The sequence below is a fragment of the Beta vulgaris genome, chromosome 5 (assembly GCF_026745355.1).
Source record: "Beta vulgaris subsp. vulgaris cultivar EL10 chromosome 5, EL10.2, whole genome shotgun sequence".
NCBI classification, from domain to species: domain Eukaryota; kingdom Viridiplantae; phylum Streptophyta; class Magnoliopsida; order Caryophyllales; family Amaranthaceae; genus Beta; species Beta vulgaris.
Window position 1 is genome coordinate 18,565,004 of NC_079206.1, and position 15,761 is coordinate 18,580,764.

Here is a 15,761-nt window from a genome sequence, read left to right on the forward strand (position 1 = left end):
GTATTATTACTGATTTTTTTTTAAAATCAAAAAATTCATAACTGATTTTTTTAAAATCAAAAAATTCATGACTAATTTTAAGACTGATTTTTTTTGCTTCTTTTTTCTTCTTTTTTGCTTCTTTTTTCCCGAAGATCAACGCTTCTTTTTTTCCTCAGAACAACGTCTTCTTCCTCAGATCTTCCGTTCTTCACTTCGTCACTTCTTCACCAAAAGTCCAAAACCCAGAAAAGAAACCAAGAAAATACAAGCTCGTAAACTGTAATTGAGAAATCTGAAAGATAAATGAAAACTCTGAAAGAGGCAAAGAAAATACGATATAGAGAGAGAAAATGAGAGAGTTAGAGAATCAGAGAGATTAATCGAAAAAAAAAAACTAGAGAAAATTTAGGGTTTTTTGAGGGTTTCAGAGAATGACTTAACGAGAGATTGAGAGGGAATGAGAGAGAATAGGAGGTGAAGAAATGAGGGGTGAGGTTAAAAAAAAGGTTTATATAGTAGGGATTAGGGAGAGGGTTTAGGGTTACATTTAAATTTAATATCAACCGTTGGATTTTGAGATTTATCATTGAATGGTTAAGATTTTAGTGAGTTCATTTTAGATTTCTGATTTTAGAGACTAAAGAAAAGAAGGGCTCAGATTTAATATTAGCTAATCAATGGTCTCAAACCATGATCCTTGACATATATTTTCTACCAATGAACATCAAGAGTGACCAAATACATGGATTTCAAAATCTCATTGGTTGGATCATTTAGGCTCCGTTTGGTAGGGCGTAAAACGTTTTCCCGGAAAACCGTTTTCCTCTATTTTCAGTTTTACATTGTTTGGTTGGCAAAGGAGTGTAAAACCATTTTCCCTTGGAGTAAAATTACACTCCTAATGATGGAAAACCATTTTCCCTTCAAAATGAAGGGAAAACTAATTTCCTTATCTCTCTTACACAATCCTCTCACTACCTCCTTACTTCCCCTTTCATATTTGTTTCATTTCATTATTTTTCTTACATGGAACCAAACAAGGAAAAACTAATTTTGGAATTGTGTTTTCCATTGTAAATTATTTTCCATGAAAATCATTTTACACTGAAAATGTTTTACACCCTACCAAACGGAGCCTTACTCTTTCTCAAATCAAATGGTTAAGATTAAAAGTTAAGAAAAGTAATTCTTTTTTCTAATTTTTAAATTTATAATTCTACATTTTTTAATACCGATTTCTAATTCTAGTATTAATTTGTAAATTAGTTTAGTAATTAGTATTAGTATAAATTAATAAAAATTATAAAGTTTAGAAGTTTAATTAGTATTTTTAATTATAAACAAGATGTGATTGATGATTCACGTAAAAATGATTATGGATGAATAATGATGTGAAACATTGAAAGTAGAAATTGTTAAGTAATGAATGTATGATTATTTAAGTAATGAAATAGACGGATTCCTAGTATGACTTTTGATTAAGATCCACAACTGAAACATCAACGATGAAAGTCGATCAATCTATTCTAAATTTCTAACGATGCTTTGATTATTGTTAAAACTGTGTATTAAGATCGATGATCAATCTTATGATGATTTGATGGTTTTGACTTTTAATTAATGTCGAAGACAATCAATATGATCATTTGATTTATTTATGTCAAGATTGTGAACCTTAACTTAACGAAATTCGATCAATGTTTCATCCTCTACTAGTCTAGTGATACATTTGACATGATTATTTTGTATTAATTAACTATGATAATTTACTTTTATAGAATGTTTCATGTTCATCCTCTACTAATATAGTATATGATTATATATCATCTTCATATGACATATCCGATTAAGTGATTAACGTTGATCATTGTTACTTGTTGAGTTGGTCCATGAACGATGAAAGTCGAACAATTTTATAATTACGAATTACGATGCTTTCATTGATGATTTAATGTCAACCTAATTATTTAATTATAACTCTTTTTGTTGCTTTATAGTGACTCATTTAGCTATTGTTACTAAAACAGTTCTTTTGTATTATTGATACATCGTCCATCTAACCCAATAACTACATATTAGCTTAATCATATGTTTTATGTTTCAAAATGCATTTCACATAAAGACGATTAACTCAAATATCATATTATTATCTTGATCAATTAGCTTAGCGGCTACCATTGGCACATTTATTATGTACAATAATAAATACTTGGATAATTTAAGTAGATGTTTTTTGTTTCAAATTCCATTATACCTTGAAAGACAATTAGCATAATAATTAACCACTTACATTAACTGATTTATAAACTAATTCATCATTATCAATCATCATCTTAATCTTTGACCACAACCAATTACCAATTAATCATTGATAGTTACACATTGAAAAACTATAGATTATATCGATTTAAGTGAACCTTAAATGAATTTCATTGAGTTGATAGTAACTTCTTATAATTTATGTTCATCATTGTTATTGTTTTCATTGTCATCATAGCTATTTATCGCACACACGAGTTGACTAAGAGTAATTGACTAAGTGTCATCGTAGTTATTGTTACTATTATTTGCATTATTACTATTTTCATCACCGCTTTATGTTACTTATTAATGATACATTCATTATTCATATGTCTGACAACAACTTATTCTACTTCAATTGGATATTTTAAGTTTCAAAATTAGTTGAAATTAAATATGACTTGGTTAAATAGAATATAGCTATGTTGAATCAACTTAATGACTTATATTGATATACATCGTCCATCTAACCCAATAACAACTTATTAGTTCAATCATATGTTTTATGTTTCAAAATGCATTTCACATAAAGACGATTAACTCAAATATCGCATTGTTATCTTAAATTAACTTAGAGGCTACCATTGACACATTCATTATGTACACTAATAAATACTTGGATTATTATTTAAGTAGATGTTTTTTGTTTCAAATTCCATTATACATTGGAACTTTGGAAGACATAATGCTTAACCACTTACATTAACTGATTTATAAAGTAATTCATCATTATCAATCATCACCTTAATCCTTGACCACAACCAATCACAAATTCATCATTGATAGTTACACATCGGAAACCTATAGAATAATGAAGAATTTGAAATTGAATTTTTCAATATCAGCCAAATGTTGAACCTTTAATAAAATAATTTTATAGAAAATATGGCAACTTCAAAATGCCCTTTTGTAGACAAATATATATACGTCTCTTGGTGCCATTGTTGTGTTCGACAAGTTTAACGACACTTTAACCCATGTGATAAAAGTCCAACTAAATTGGAATTTCTTGCAATGAATAACGGATTGACCCGAAGTGAGATCCGAAACACACGGCATAACCGATATCAACTTTCACCCGAGTCAATGCGGGTTTCCTTAAGAAACTGAAAATAACTGAATCCGAACCGAAAATAATTGTTTAACTGATAGTAATCCGTAAAAAGCCAATTGTTTAAACCAAAACTGTACTGGTCAAACCAAAAGATAACTGTAAACTGAACTGAACTTAACTGAACATTGAATTAACTGTATGGATTGAAACTGAAACCGAAAAAGTTTAAACTGAATCAATTAAGTTTGGAAAAATAAACTGAATTAACTGAACTGAAGTCAACTGAACTGTTTGGTTTAAACCAGAACTGAACTGGTTAACTGAATTGACACCACTAGTAGCTATACCTTCTTTTTACTTTTCTCAGACCTTAATTCGATGCGTCGTGTGTCTCACAATATGCACATGTTATTCTATCAGAGGGCATAAGTTATTATACATATCCTCACCAAAAATTTTAAAAAAATGTAAAATTAGATATGGCCTTGTGAGTTGTGACCTACACATATAGAGGCTCAATATGCATAAAGATACGCTTTCTACACATGCCAATGCACAATTTTAAACCTTTATATACATTTCTAATTATCAATACGCAAAAATTACAAAAGTTGATATTATGAAAATATACATTAAGACGAATCTAACAAGATCCCACATGACTATATTTTTTCCTTAAGTATAAATCACAAAAGATAGTCAAAGTTACACATGTGCATAGTGTCAAAAATCAAAACGGGAATAAAAAAAAACCGGAGGAATTATATCTTGTTATATAACACGTATACACGTCTTTGTTTTTTCCAACTTGCTTATGCTAATAGCAATATTTACTATTTAGTTTTAATTAATAAATTTTGTTAACCTCGAACATCGACGATAGCGCGCTGTCCAACAACTAGTTTTTATAAAGAGTAAAAATGTTGGATAACAATATTTAACATTACCATACCAGTATTATTATTGTTTACAATGAGTATAATTTTGCATGTAAACTTTTAGGTGTCCCCAAGAAAAGATAAAATTATGTGTTTCTAAACATATTTATTTGTGTGTTTGTTACATATTTTACTTAAATGATCAACATGATGTAATATGAGTAAAAATTGCTAGAGGGAGGTCGTCGTTCTAAAATTCTACTCTGTTTTCTTTAATTGCTACATTATTTGGCACGTTTTTCAAAATATTTTCAAACCCTTGTTAAAGGAGCTAAGTACACAACAACGTTCTAAACTTTGGCTTTTATTTCAACTAGGGTGCTCAACTTTAAAAAGTTTCAATTTGGATACTCCTTTCTAACATCTGTTAGTTTAGTACTGAACTTTGCTTAACTAATCGTTATCTACACACAAAAAAGGAAAAATGTGACGTGGCAATAATTATGTCTATTTTTAAGTCTTATTTTCTCTCTCCTCAAAACTCTGCCTCAGTCATCTTCTTGTGGTGCTTCGTGAGACTTCTTCAATCACCTTCCTCAAACTTCCCCTTCCTATAAATACAAAACAAATTTAAAGTTTCCTTGATTTATATATATATATATTTTATATATTTGAAAATTTGACTTTTCTTTCTCTTTTGGGGTTTAATTTGTTCCTCTTTTTTCTCATCACTTTGGATAATAATTTGACAATTAAGCTAGTGCCCAGATTCAAATTCGTTTAAAATTCCCTCTTTTGCATCAAACGCATATCCAAAAATTCATTTTTTTGACTGACCCACTTGAGAAAATTGATTGAAAATTGTGGAGAAACTTTGTTGGGTTGATGATTTTTTGTCGGTTTCTATTGTTATGTTTTGTGGGGTTAAGTTTATTGGATTGATGAATTTTTGTGAATTCTCCTCAAACCTCTGCCTCAGTCGCGCGTCCTCAGTCATTTCCTTCATAGGTGATTCACACCGTTTCTCGGCATCGTGGCTGGTTGCGTTGTTTGAGCGCCGTCATGGTTTAATTTGAGCATCGTGGGTAGTTTGTTCGTGGCTCGTGGTTGATCGTGTTGCCGGCGCTATAGTGTTTTGGTTCAATATCCCGAGAATTTAAACTTGCCTTAATTAAATAATAATAATTAGTGGTTAATATTATCCTTTAATCATAAGTATGATTGAAATTTTGTTACTCTATATCCACGTAATGATAAATTCTTTAAATAAATATATGATGCAAATAATAACAAGTTATGTTAGATTAAACTAGAATTATTTGCACGCGATGCGTGCTTGAATTTTTTTCAAAACAGAAACTCGATTTTCTTTGGCATAAGAGTCACAATTTGAACATATTAGACATACGAAGTATAATTGTTTTTAGTTGTAAAATTTGATTGGTTTAGTTTATGTCTCTCACCATTCTTTTTGTTTTGTTTTTTTTTTTACTTTTCAAAGTTAAATTCTATGAACAAAATAGAAATTTTATTGAATTTATTTATGATTTTTAATATTATAATTTTTTAGTTGATTTTTAAATTAAGTACAGTACTTCATAAATTGTAAAGAAAGTAGACACTTTCAGGGGCGGATCCAGGATTTCGAATTTGGTGGGGCACCAAATTACAAAAGAAAAACCATAATATCATATTTTGAAACATTGCAACACTTTAATTTTCACAACCTTAATAAATAATATTAAGTATTCAATACTATCTCCATTTTTAGTATATTTAACATATTGACTTTCACATTCATCAATAAATACAACTTTTATTTCAATTTGTTACTAAAGTTTATAAGAAGTTGATATAAATTTATTTAATGTAAATAGAAATCAAAACAAAATTTTAAATAGTAAAAGTTATTTTTAAGTATTTGCAAATAAAAGAAAAAAAAAGATGCTATAATAGAGAAGAGAAAGAGTAAGAAGTAAAAAAGAAAAAAAAAACAAAACAAAAGCAAATAAGAAAGAAAAGAAAAAAAGGGAAGGTAGGGGGAGTCGAACCGGGGGGCGGCAACAACAATTACAATATCACATGTTACTTAGAGAACCACTGGACCAAGTTGCATCATATGTTTTTTGTTGCACGCGTTTTAACTTTAACCTATTGTAAAAATCTGCTTGACCGTTAAAAGTAAAAAGAATCCGATTTTTTTTTGGTGGGGCACGTGCCACCCAGGACCCTTAGTAGGTCCGCCCCTGGACACTTTGATTTCAAGTCAATTTTTTCATAAGTTGTAGTTTGTAAGTGAATTTTTAAGTTTTTGTAAAGTTTCCTCATTTTAGTGATTTGCATAACGTAAATTATGCAATTTTATAATTTTAGTTGACTTGTGAGTGATTGTTATAATTATATTTTTGATATTTTTGTTTGAAGCCCCCTTTGATTTGTAAGTGAATTTGTAATTTAGAATGGGAAGGGGGTAACATAGGAGCAATGATATTCCCATACCGGGTATGTGCCAATACCATGGCATTTATGTAATTTTTATGGCAAAAGTAGTATTAAAAAATAAAAAAAATAAAAAATTTCATTTTTTTTGGGGGGGGAGTTTGTTAGTTGAAATCTTAAATCATATATGGGCTACATCAAATCATATCAGTTCGCTATTAAATCATATCTGAGTTACATCTAATCATATCAAGTAACTGATATGGGAAAAGTTGTCCCATACCGAGTATGGGAGTATACTTTCTCGGTAACATAGTCTCTTTATTCGGGGACATCATAGCTTCCCCCTTTGATTTTGAGGTTGATGTATTCAAAGATTTGAATATGAAACTTATGCGTGAAGATATTCTTATTGTTCTTGTCATTTACTTCTCAATCTTTTTTTAGTTTTTATATTTTTTTTTATTTGGTTAGAATTTTGGTTGTTCAATGATTAAAGTGTGGGTAAAGTGTGCTTGATAATGCAACATAATGTCATTGTTTTGGTCATCGGAGAGGAGAGGAAGGCGGAGGAGAGGTGGAAGCGGAAGCAGAAGCAGAGGAGAGAGAAAGACTTAGGGGGATACGAAGGGACAGAGGGGTAGATGAGGGTGTGCAAGGAGCCTAACAGCACAGGGCCCCAAAATTATAAAGGCCCAAAATATATTATTTTGAAAATTTTACTTCATATTTGAAGAAATCACCCTTGTTTTCCTCCCTTAATAAATTTGTCAATGATTTATCTTTATATTTTCAACTTTCTATCTTTAGAAATCTAACCTTCCATCTTTATTTTTTATAAATTTAGGGGCCTAATTTTCATGTTAGAATCGGGGCCCCGAAAACTTCAAGATGGCCTTGCGAAGGGAGGAAGGGTGAGAGGAGGTGCAGTGGTGGTTAGTAGGGGTGGATTTGGTGTGTATGGGGGAGTAGAGAGAAAGAGAGATTAAATTTGTGAAAAAGTATTTTTTTTTGTTATTATTTAATTGGAATTAACGGTTAAAGTAACATAAGTTTGATTTAAGTACCCAAATCGGAATATTTTAAAGTTAAGTACCCAAATGAAACTTTTATCAAAAGTTTATTACCCAAATGTGTAGTTACCAGCCTTGTTATAAACGATCACTCTTCGTTCAAAATTCAGAAAAGTAAACTCTTGAGTTGACTGAGAGCAGAAAACGATGGGAGTATGGGAATGGATATACTCAGCTACTGACGCCGTTAAACAGAAAACTCCCGACTTAACGCCGGCGACAGAATTTGGCCGTAAAACCTACGATTATTGTCGTCACACCACTTCTTACGCCGCCGGCGGCGCCGTTGCGAAAGCACGTGATCTTCATCAATATTTGTCTGACGATCAAGTTCGGGACAACCTCGGACGTTTCGCCAAAAGTGCCTCCAAAAACGGCGCTCTTTATCTAGCCCGATCTTATGGTATAATCATTTTCTTCATTTTTTCGCCTTTTTTTTTTTTGCAATTTATCGCCATTAATCAAATATCTTCATCTTATATTATGGTATAGAAGAAATGCTGTTTGTGTATGTCGATGAAGATTGCTGAATGTTATTGCCTATTGTTGTTGGTAAAGCAAGTGGTTTAATTAGTTTTTTGGGTAATATTATAAGTAAATTATCAATAATTTAGAGTTTTATAATACTCCAGTTGCTTAATTGTGGTTAACTTTTTCTGCATGTCAATTCTAAGAGCTAATGTATACAGTTAAACTGTGGATTATGCACTAGGGTGCAGAGTGCTCAGTGTGCACCCTAAGGCCTAAAGAACATATCATTCTTACAAAAGAACACATAATTTAAAACTAAAGAACATGTGAATCTCTAATTACAAAAGAACATAGGTCATATGACATGTTTGGGTCAACTCATGAAATATATACAGAGATTGGATTCGCTAAAAGAAGGTAAAAGCAAAGTAGGAAATGATCAAACTCCGCAAAGATAAAGGATTCGTTTATGATGCCAAAGAATTTTGGGGTATTATAACTTACAAGAAATTTGGAGCTTTACATGGTTTGTTTAGACGGTGTGGAATTATTTAAGAATTTGTTTGGTTATATAAGATGTGTCTAACTTACTAAGTTTGAGAATTTGGTCGATTGATAGGATATCTCTCTAGGCTTCTGAAACCTTGGTTTCTCGATGTCATGGTGGCTTAAGTATCAAGGGGCTGGCAGGTTTTGCCTTTAGGAATAGGGTTATTGAGAGCGTTTTATTAAATTTGCCGGTTGTATTGACCCACGGTGTTGTTTCGATCAAAAATTTAGAGTCATTAGTGTTTGATGCAGGTTATGTTTGGGTGCTTATTCTCATTGCTTTTGGCATGTATGCGATGTTATAGTGAAGGACCCTATGTATCAGGAATATTGGTCAAGGATTAAATCTTGGTTTGTGCCAGAAAGTTCTTATGTCGAAATACATAATAGTCCAGTTGAAACTGTTGGGTTTTTGCCCTATGTTCTTTATACATAATAGAATTTTCTACTGTCTGGACAAGTTTCGCTCAAACGGTAACATGGAGGGCATTATTGCCTCTTTTTGGCTTAGGCCTTAGGGCATCTTGAGTGTTAGCTTTTTCCTGGTGCTTGAGATTTTCCAGTAGGATGGATGAACATGCTTAATCACTGGATAGTGTAGCTGTACTCAGCTTTCTAGCCAAAAACAAGCTACCTTGCATGCCTCCATTCAGGAAAGAAAGCTGATTATTGATTTACATGTGCCCATCCAAGCTACAATGTGCCCAATTCAAGCTGATTATTGAGAAGCTCATCGTTACAGAAGATTGTGGCTGGAAAATCATGTAGCTGGAAATGTTGATGTGGCGAATCAAGTTGCTAATTTCCTGCAATATGACCTATGTTGCACTAATCAGGTCGACCTACCATGAGGCAAATAATTTACTTCTACTACAGTTTACTGAATTGAGTAATTGAAGAATTTACTAATTCGCCAGCGTTGGTTGGCCTGGTGCAGTTAGTTTCCCTTACTGTTCTCAGTGTCCTAAATTGCTGGGAATCCATTATCCATAGTAACCCCATCACCACCATAATGCACTCATAGGCAATCATTTGTAAACACTATACTAGCAGCCTAAGTAATGAATTTTGCTATTGCTCATTTCTCAAGCAAATCGAGCTTACTATTTCACTTGTCTTGTTTGATTTCGGTGCCTTGCAATTGTTTTTTGCAACTTGATAAGTTTTGCCACCTTATCTAGCTGCAGTTTCATGTTTTTTTTATATGGAAAGAAGGAAAAGCTATTAATTGTATTGCTCCGGTGGTTGGTTATGTTGAATGTCACTAGTGAAAAAAAAATCATGTAACTATTAAGCCTTTGATTTCACTAACTTCATAACCATGACATTAGCTATCTTTCAATTTTCTTGGTTACAACTGCTAACCTTTTGGTCATTGCATTATCTTTAGTCCAGTACTCCAGTATCATGAGCCTTTCTATGTGGTGGACTGTGTCGGCTGTATATCGGCTAACTTTTAGGCGTGAGCAAACTTTTCACTAGGCCCATTTACCATACTTCATTCTTATATAGAGAACATATTCTCTACAAAACGAGAGAGAGAAGGATGTATCTCTCTTTGACCTTTTTTTATTTGATTATTCCTCTCACAGTTCATATATGGAGAACAGCAGTTTGGGAAATAGCCAAACTCCTAAGCCTCTTTTGTTCTCAGTACTTCTTTATAAGATGTATGGGAAAGGTGTACATCTAGGGGAGAGATTAGCTGACAGCCGACAGGGTTTTGACAGGAAGTTAAGAAATTTAAGATAATGCATTGTTTCGCTTCCCTTGATAGAAGTTCAACCTATGAAACTGGAAGTTGTGCAACACTCTCCAGTGTCCTCTGTCCCCTCACCCATATAAAAAGTAGCTTCTTTTGGAGAAGACTGACTCGTGCCTTAATTCTGGTTACTAGTTTGAGAACGTTGGAAATTAGCTGATGCAGATCAAAGAGGTGAAATGGCCCGACCAACTAAAGGGAGGCACCTCCAATCTAAGTATGACTATGCTGAACAGTACCATTAAAGAGTTATTTTATGCTTCTAGTATAGTCGCTCAAACCTCATATTTTTGGTTCTAGTTAATTCCTTGTTTTTTTTAATTCATTGCCCTATATATGCTGTAATTCACTGATCAGGACTCTGTTATATGTGCAGGGGGCGGTCCGATAATTGATATTGTTTCACGGTCAGTGCAAGAAAAAAAGACTGATTCAGAGAAGGACAGAATAAAGGAATTAGAGACTAAAGTAGCTAAACTTGAAAAGGAGTTAATCTGTAGGAAAATAGCTGAGCAATCAGAATTACCAAAGGTGGTCACAACATCTAAATCTCAAGATGAGGCCAATGTTGGTGCAATTATGAACCAAACGCCAGATGATGTGCTGAAGATCTTTATGATGAAGCCATTTGTTGGTACAAAACTTTTCAATAATCTGATGATTCCTGTTGGTGCTGAATCTAAGAGGAAGGAGAATCCAGTTTGAAGTATTGACGGACAATGTGAGTGATAAGATATTGATAAACGAAGTAATTGTTGTTTTATGTGCTATTTTAGTTTGGGCCTACGTTGTATACTTGTATGTGGTGTATGCAGAACATCTCTCTCCCTCACCCGCAATCCCTCTTTCTGCTTTTCACTAGGTCGACTCGTCTATGTAAATTTGCTATCATGAAAGAGAGCAAAGCAAGCTATCATGCTAAATTGTGTCATGGAGTCCCACTTGATTGACGATTAGTTTCAAACAACATGCCAAAAGTCGAAGCTATCAGACTTTGGTTTTAGTAGTGTAAGATGCTTCATTGATAAGATAGGAAGGGCATTTTAAGCTTTGATCAAAATGGACAATGAAGTTGCTTCCACATCACTTTCACACACACTCTGTCTCTTATGAGAGTCTGAGTATCCCCATCGGTTGATCCACATAATAATTCATCAGGAGAAATTCATATTATTGCAATGATCCACTTTTTGGTGGCCACGGAATAAAACCTGTAGCCAAAAAGTTAAAAGTGCATTTAGCTAGACAACGAGGCACATTGAAAGCAAAAGGAGTAAAGTAGGTCCCAAATGGTAGGGAGAGAGCGTAAAGATATAAAAAGTGTAGATCATCTATTGGAGTTATAGAAACCATAAAGAATAAATAGTAGATCATGAGTGAGATGAAAGAGAGAGGAAGTATCAAATTAGTTGATGATCCAATATTTTGGATCAACCAATGTGTAAGCTTTTAAGCTTATCCTTGATTACCTAGAAAATATCGTGTTGTTCAAGTGTTTCTTTGATGCGAATTTTTGTTAGAGACTTTGTTTATATTTTGAGTATCCTGCAATAAAATAAAAAGGTAAGATGAAGTTCCATGCAAGGAAGGGGGGAAATTGGGGATCCCTTCTTGCAAGGGGTGGGACTCGATTCCTTGACATCTGAAATCGGAGGTGATGCCAATACCACTAGGCTATTACCTGCTGCTCGGTTGAGTCTTGAATATAGTCTTGAAAACCTAAACTTTCTTATAGACTTTGTACTCTACATGGGAGGCATTATACCATCCATTTGAAGAGTCTTAAGGAGAAAGTGCAAAAATAGAATGAGTCTTATATGAGTCTAAACAATATAGTAAAAAGTTGGTTGAAATATAATATAGTAGATTCTTTAGACTAGAAGAGAGCTCATAAATGTGTTCTTAGACACAATAGAATCAAATTGGAAAGAGAAAAAAGGGAACCTTATTATGCTTCCGAGTAGAAAAATATTAGGATACAAAATGATAATCTGATAATTCAGACACATGAAAATTACAATTAACATAAAAAACTTGGCTTTTAATTAATGTGAACAAAGATTTTGATGCTTCATTTGTGCCTTATTAGTCTTTAATTAGTACTGTATAGTTTATAATGCGACAGCATTCATAAATTCCTCATCTGATTCAAGAGCTTTCATGAAATCAGGAGGTAAACATATTTCCAAATCCACACTTCCTCCACCCTCACAACCTTCATAAGAAGTCACCTTTCCAACAAATTTATTGGCGTACCCACTACGAAGAGCAACTGCTTTTCCAATCCCGAATTCATTCCCATACATGTCGAATCTAGGCGAGCTTCCCATCATCACACTGCAATCAAATAGCTTATCAAGATGGTAAATAAAGGGTGATTTCAGCCATTCATCAACAAAGCCGCGCACTATTTTGTCACTATGGTTTACCACTGTGTGGTGCAACAATGATGCAGCCCACCCTAAGTTATGATCAAGTAGTTCACCAACCGTGGTAGTTGTTTTCAACGCTGTTATACAGTTACCAAAATAGGCTTGAGGCAAAGGTGGATCTAATCTCTGCCTGTTATTAGCTGCTAGTCTGCAAGCAGTGGACTGATCATTAGATAGACGGTTTGTGCGAACTATTGCTCGCCAACAGAGTGCTGACAAGGCTTGAAACGATGAGATTTTATTGGTTGTATTGATTTCCTCATTTGCTCTCGCTTTAAGTCGTGCCATAGACTCAGATGAGAAATGGAAGATTCTTTCTCTGAGTTGAGGTGCTTCATATCGGCTAATAAATTCATTTGGTTCAGTAAAGGGGAGTAGGAAAACCGAGCCATGCCCTTCAGGAAACCATCGGTTATGAATTGGAATACGCGATGAAGGAACTACTTCATCGCGTATTCCTAAATGGATCATAGACCAAATGTTCCAAAAATGCCAGAATGAGGTTCCGTCTCCTAGGGCGTGATTCATAGAACAACCAATGAAAATTCCATCTAAAAGCTCAGTGACTTGAATGGTTAACAAAGACTTAAAATGACCATCATGGTTAACATTTTTGTCATGGTCAAAAAATGATTGAACCACTAGAGGAACATCGGTGGGTGAAAGTAGGTCGGATATAGTCATATCTAACGTAGCATGGATGAACCTTGCACCAGGGCCTTTGTTGCAGTCGACGAAGACCAGACATTTGTGTTGGTCTTCGTCTATTTGGGTCGCGAGTTGGCCAGCTAATGGGTAGAAATGGACGAGGGTGAGTGAAAGCGAATCCTTGAGATTTTGAAGGAATGTGTGAATAGAGAATGGTTGATCATTTAAGTTTGAAGGTTTGGTGAAGAGTAGACCCTTTTGGATGTAATGAACAGAGAGCATAGCTAAATCTAGAGGAGGTAAGTAAAAAGGTTGATTGGCTTCCTTAACTTCATACTTTGGTTTGATGAAGGATTCTGAGATGTGTTTAACAGTTTGTGATGAAATCATATTTTGTGACTTTGAGATTGTTGAGTTTGAGATTGGTGGGAACTTGGGAGGCGAAGGAAGGAACTTTGCTCATTCAAGTTAATAAGCAATGGTCTCTTTAGTTGCATTTTATAAGATTGGTATATTAATAATTAATAATTTACTAATTGACTAAAGAGACGAAAGTAATCTTTTCTTCAATATTTTATCTCCCTAAGCAACTTCGACCAAGTTTCCATTTGTGTACCATATACCTTTGACCGCTTGCCATTTATAGATTTTTTTACGATATTTTCTTTACTTTTAAATTGAGTAAAAGACAAGATTAGACAATCCACTTATTTGAAAAGGTCTTTTTTAGAGGACATTAATTAAGAGGAGTTGAGACAAATTAGACTATTATTTTATCACTTATTTTGAGGTTGGTAAGAAGAGTCTTGATGCATGAAAATCTCGTATAAATCAACTTGGTTTTTTTTTTTTTTTACTCCTTCGGAAATTTTGTAGTAAGAAGAATTTTCTTTGAATTGTCCTTGCACAGAGTCATCCACCCAGAAATCACCTGATCTACTTATATAAGAGGATCCTTGAAAGTAAAGAAAAAGGTTAACAAGAATACCTCCTTCCTCTTTTAGGATTTGATCTTAAAATCTCACAGTAATTTTTCTTGTATGAGTACTTATTAAATAAATAATTGTAATTCATTTCTCCCTCGAAAAACATATAAGAGATGGTATTGTGTCAGACTCGTCGGACAAACCATTCTCATCGGACGTCACACACACAAGACCAAATGAAAGAAAAACAACACAAGCTGAAAGAATAATAAGACTAACTGAAACAAAGTAAAATAAAACCTGAATGAAAAAAGAAGCAACAAAGTGAAACATAAACAAACCAAACACCCAAATAAACACACCAACTGAAAACAAATACACCATTACCAAAAGAAATAGGTAATATATAAATACCAAAGAAGCTAGAAGCTAATACTAAACAACTGAAACACATCACATAAATCATTAAACAAACCAAATAAACAAATTAAGCAACTCAATAACAATCTGAAAGAATTTACACACCAACTGAAAGAATACAATAATCAAATGAAAACATCAAAAATCAAAGAAAAACAAAATCAAAAATACCAATGAAAGTAGAAATGTCTAAATGAAAGAAAAACAACATCAAATGAAAGGAAAACATATGTGAATGATACAAAATAACAATTTAAAACACACCAAAAAACAAAATATGAAATGAAACAAAGACAGCATCAACTGAAACAAAAACATAATAAAATGAAAGAAACATATCTAAATGAAACACAAACAAATAAAATGAAAACAACATAAACACTACGAAATGATAAACAACAATACTAACTGAAAAAAACACTTAACTAAATGAATCAATACACTACTAAATGACAACAACATCCATCACAATCAAAGCAAAAAATCAACAGAGTAAACAGACAAAAAAACAAATGAAACAAAAACAACAATAAAAGAAAGAAATAAAAAAATTAACTGAACAAAATAACTACGAGATATCGAAAAAAGGCCGCGCGTGTTAAGTTGGGCTCAGCCCATCCGACGGAACTTATTGGGTCAGATGGTCTGACCCAATAGTTTCACAACATATAATTGTAATTTTTTAAAGTCGTTCGTGATCTAATGTTCAATTTTTATTTTCTACATACCTAAATATTTGCTCAATTTGTTTCTTTGGGGGTCATACTTTTTTATTTTTAACAAAACAAGCTTCTAGTGATGCAATCTCCATATAAAATAAGGAACC

General features: G+C 33.0%; 2 protein-coding genes across 2 annotated transcripts; one reads left to right on the forward strand and one right to left on the reverse strand.

The window, feature by feature from the left end:
- Window positions 1-7,785: 7,785 nt before the first annotated feature.
- LOC104893004 (hypothetical protein) lies at window positions 7,786-11,440 on the forward strand. Its single transcript, XM_010679036.4, has 2 exons — window positions 7,786-8,130; window positions 10,886-11,440. Exons 1-2 carry the CDS (start codon window positions 7,875-7,877, stop codon window positions 11,212-11,214), a joined length of 585 nt encoding a protein of 194 aa, XP_010677338.2. The 5' UTR covers window positions 7,786-7,874; the 3' UTR covers window positions 11,215-11,440.
- Window positions 11,441-12,352: 912 nt separating this feature from the next.
- LOC104893005 (hypothetical protein) lies at window positions 12,353-14,073 on the reverse strand. The gene has a single exon (XM_010679037.4). The coding sequence runs from the start codon at window positions 13,977-13,979 to the stop codon at window positions 12,621-12,623; it is 1,359 nt and encodes a 452-aa protein (XP_010677339.2). The 5' UTR covers window positions 13,980-14,073; the 3' UTR covers window positions 12,353-12,620.
- Window positions 14,074-15,761: the final 1,688 nt, after the last annotated feature.

Coding starts and splice junctions, on each gene's coding strand:
- LOC104893004 (XM_010679036.4), top strand. CDS start 7,875: ATGGGAGTATGGGAATGGATATACTCAGCTACTGACGCCGTTAAACAG. Junction 8,131..10,885: donor TTATCTAGCCCGATCTTATG/GTATAATCATTT, acceptor TTATATGTGCAG/GGGGCGGTCCGATAATTGAT.
- LOC104893005 (XM_010679037.4), bottom strand. CDS start 13,979: ATGATTTCATCACAAACTGTTAAACACATCTCAGAATCCTTCATCAAA.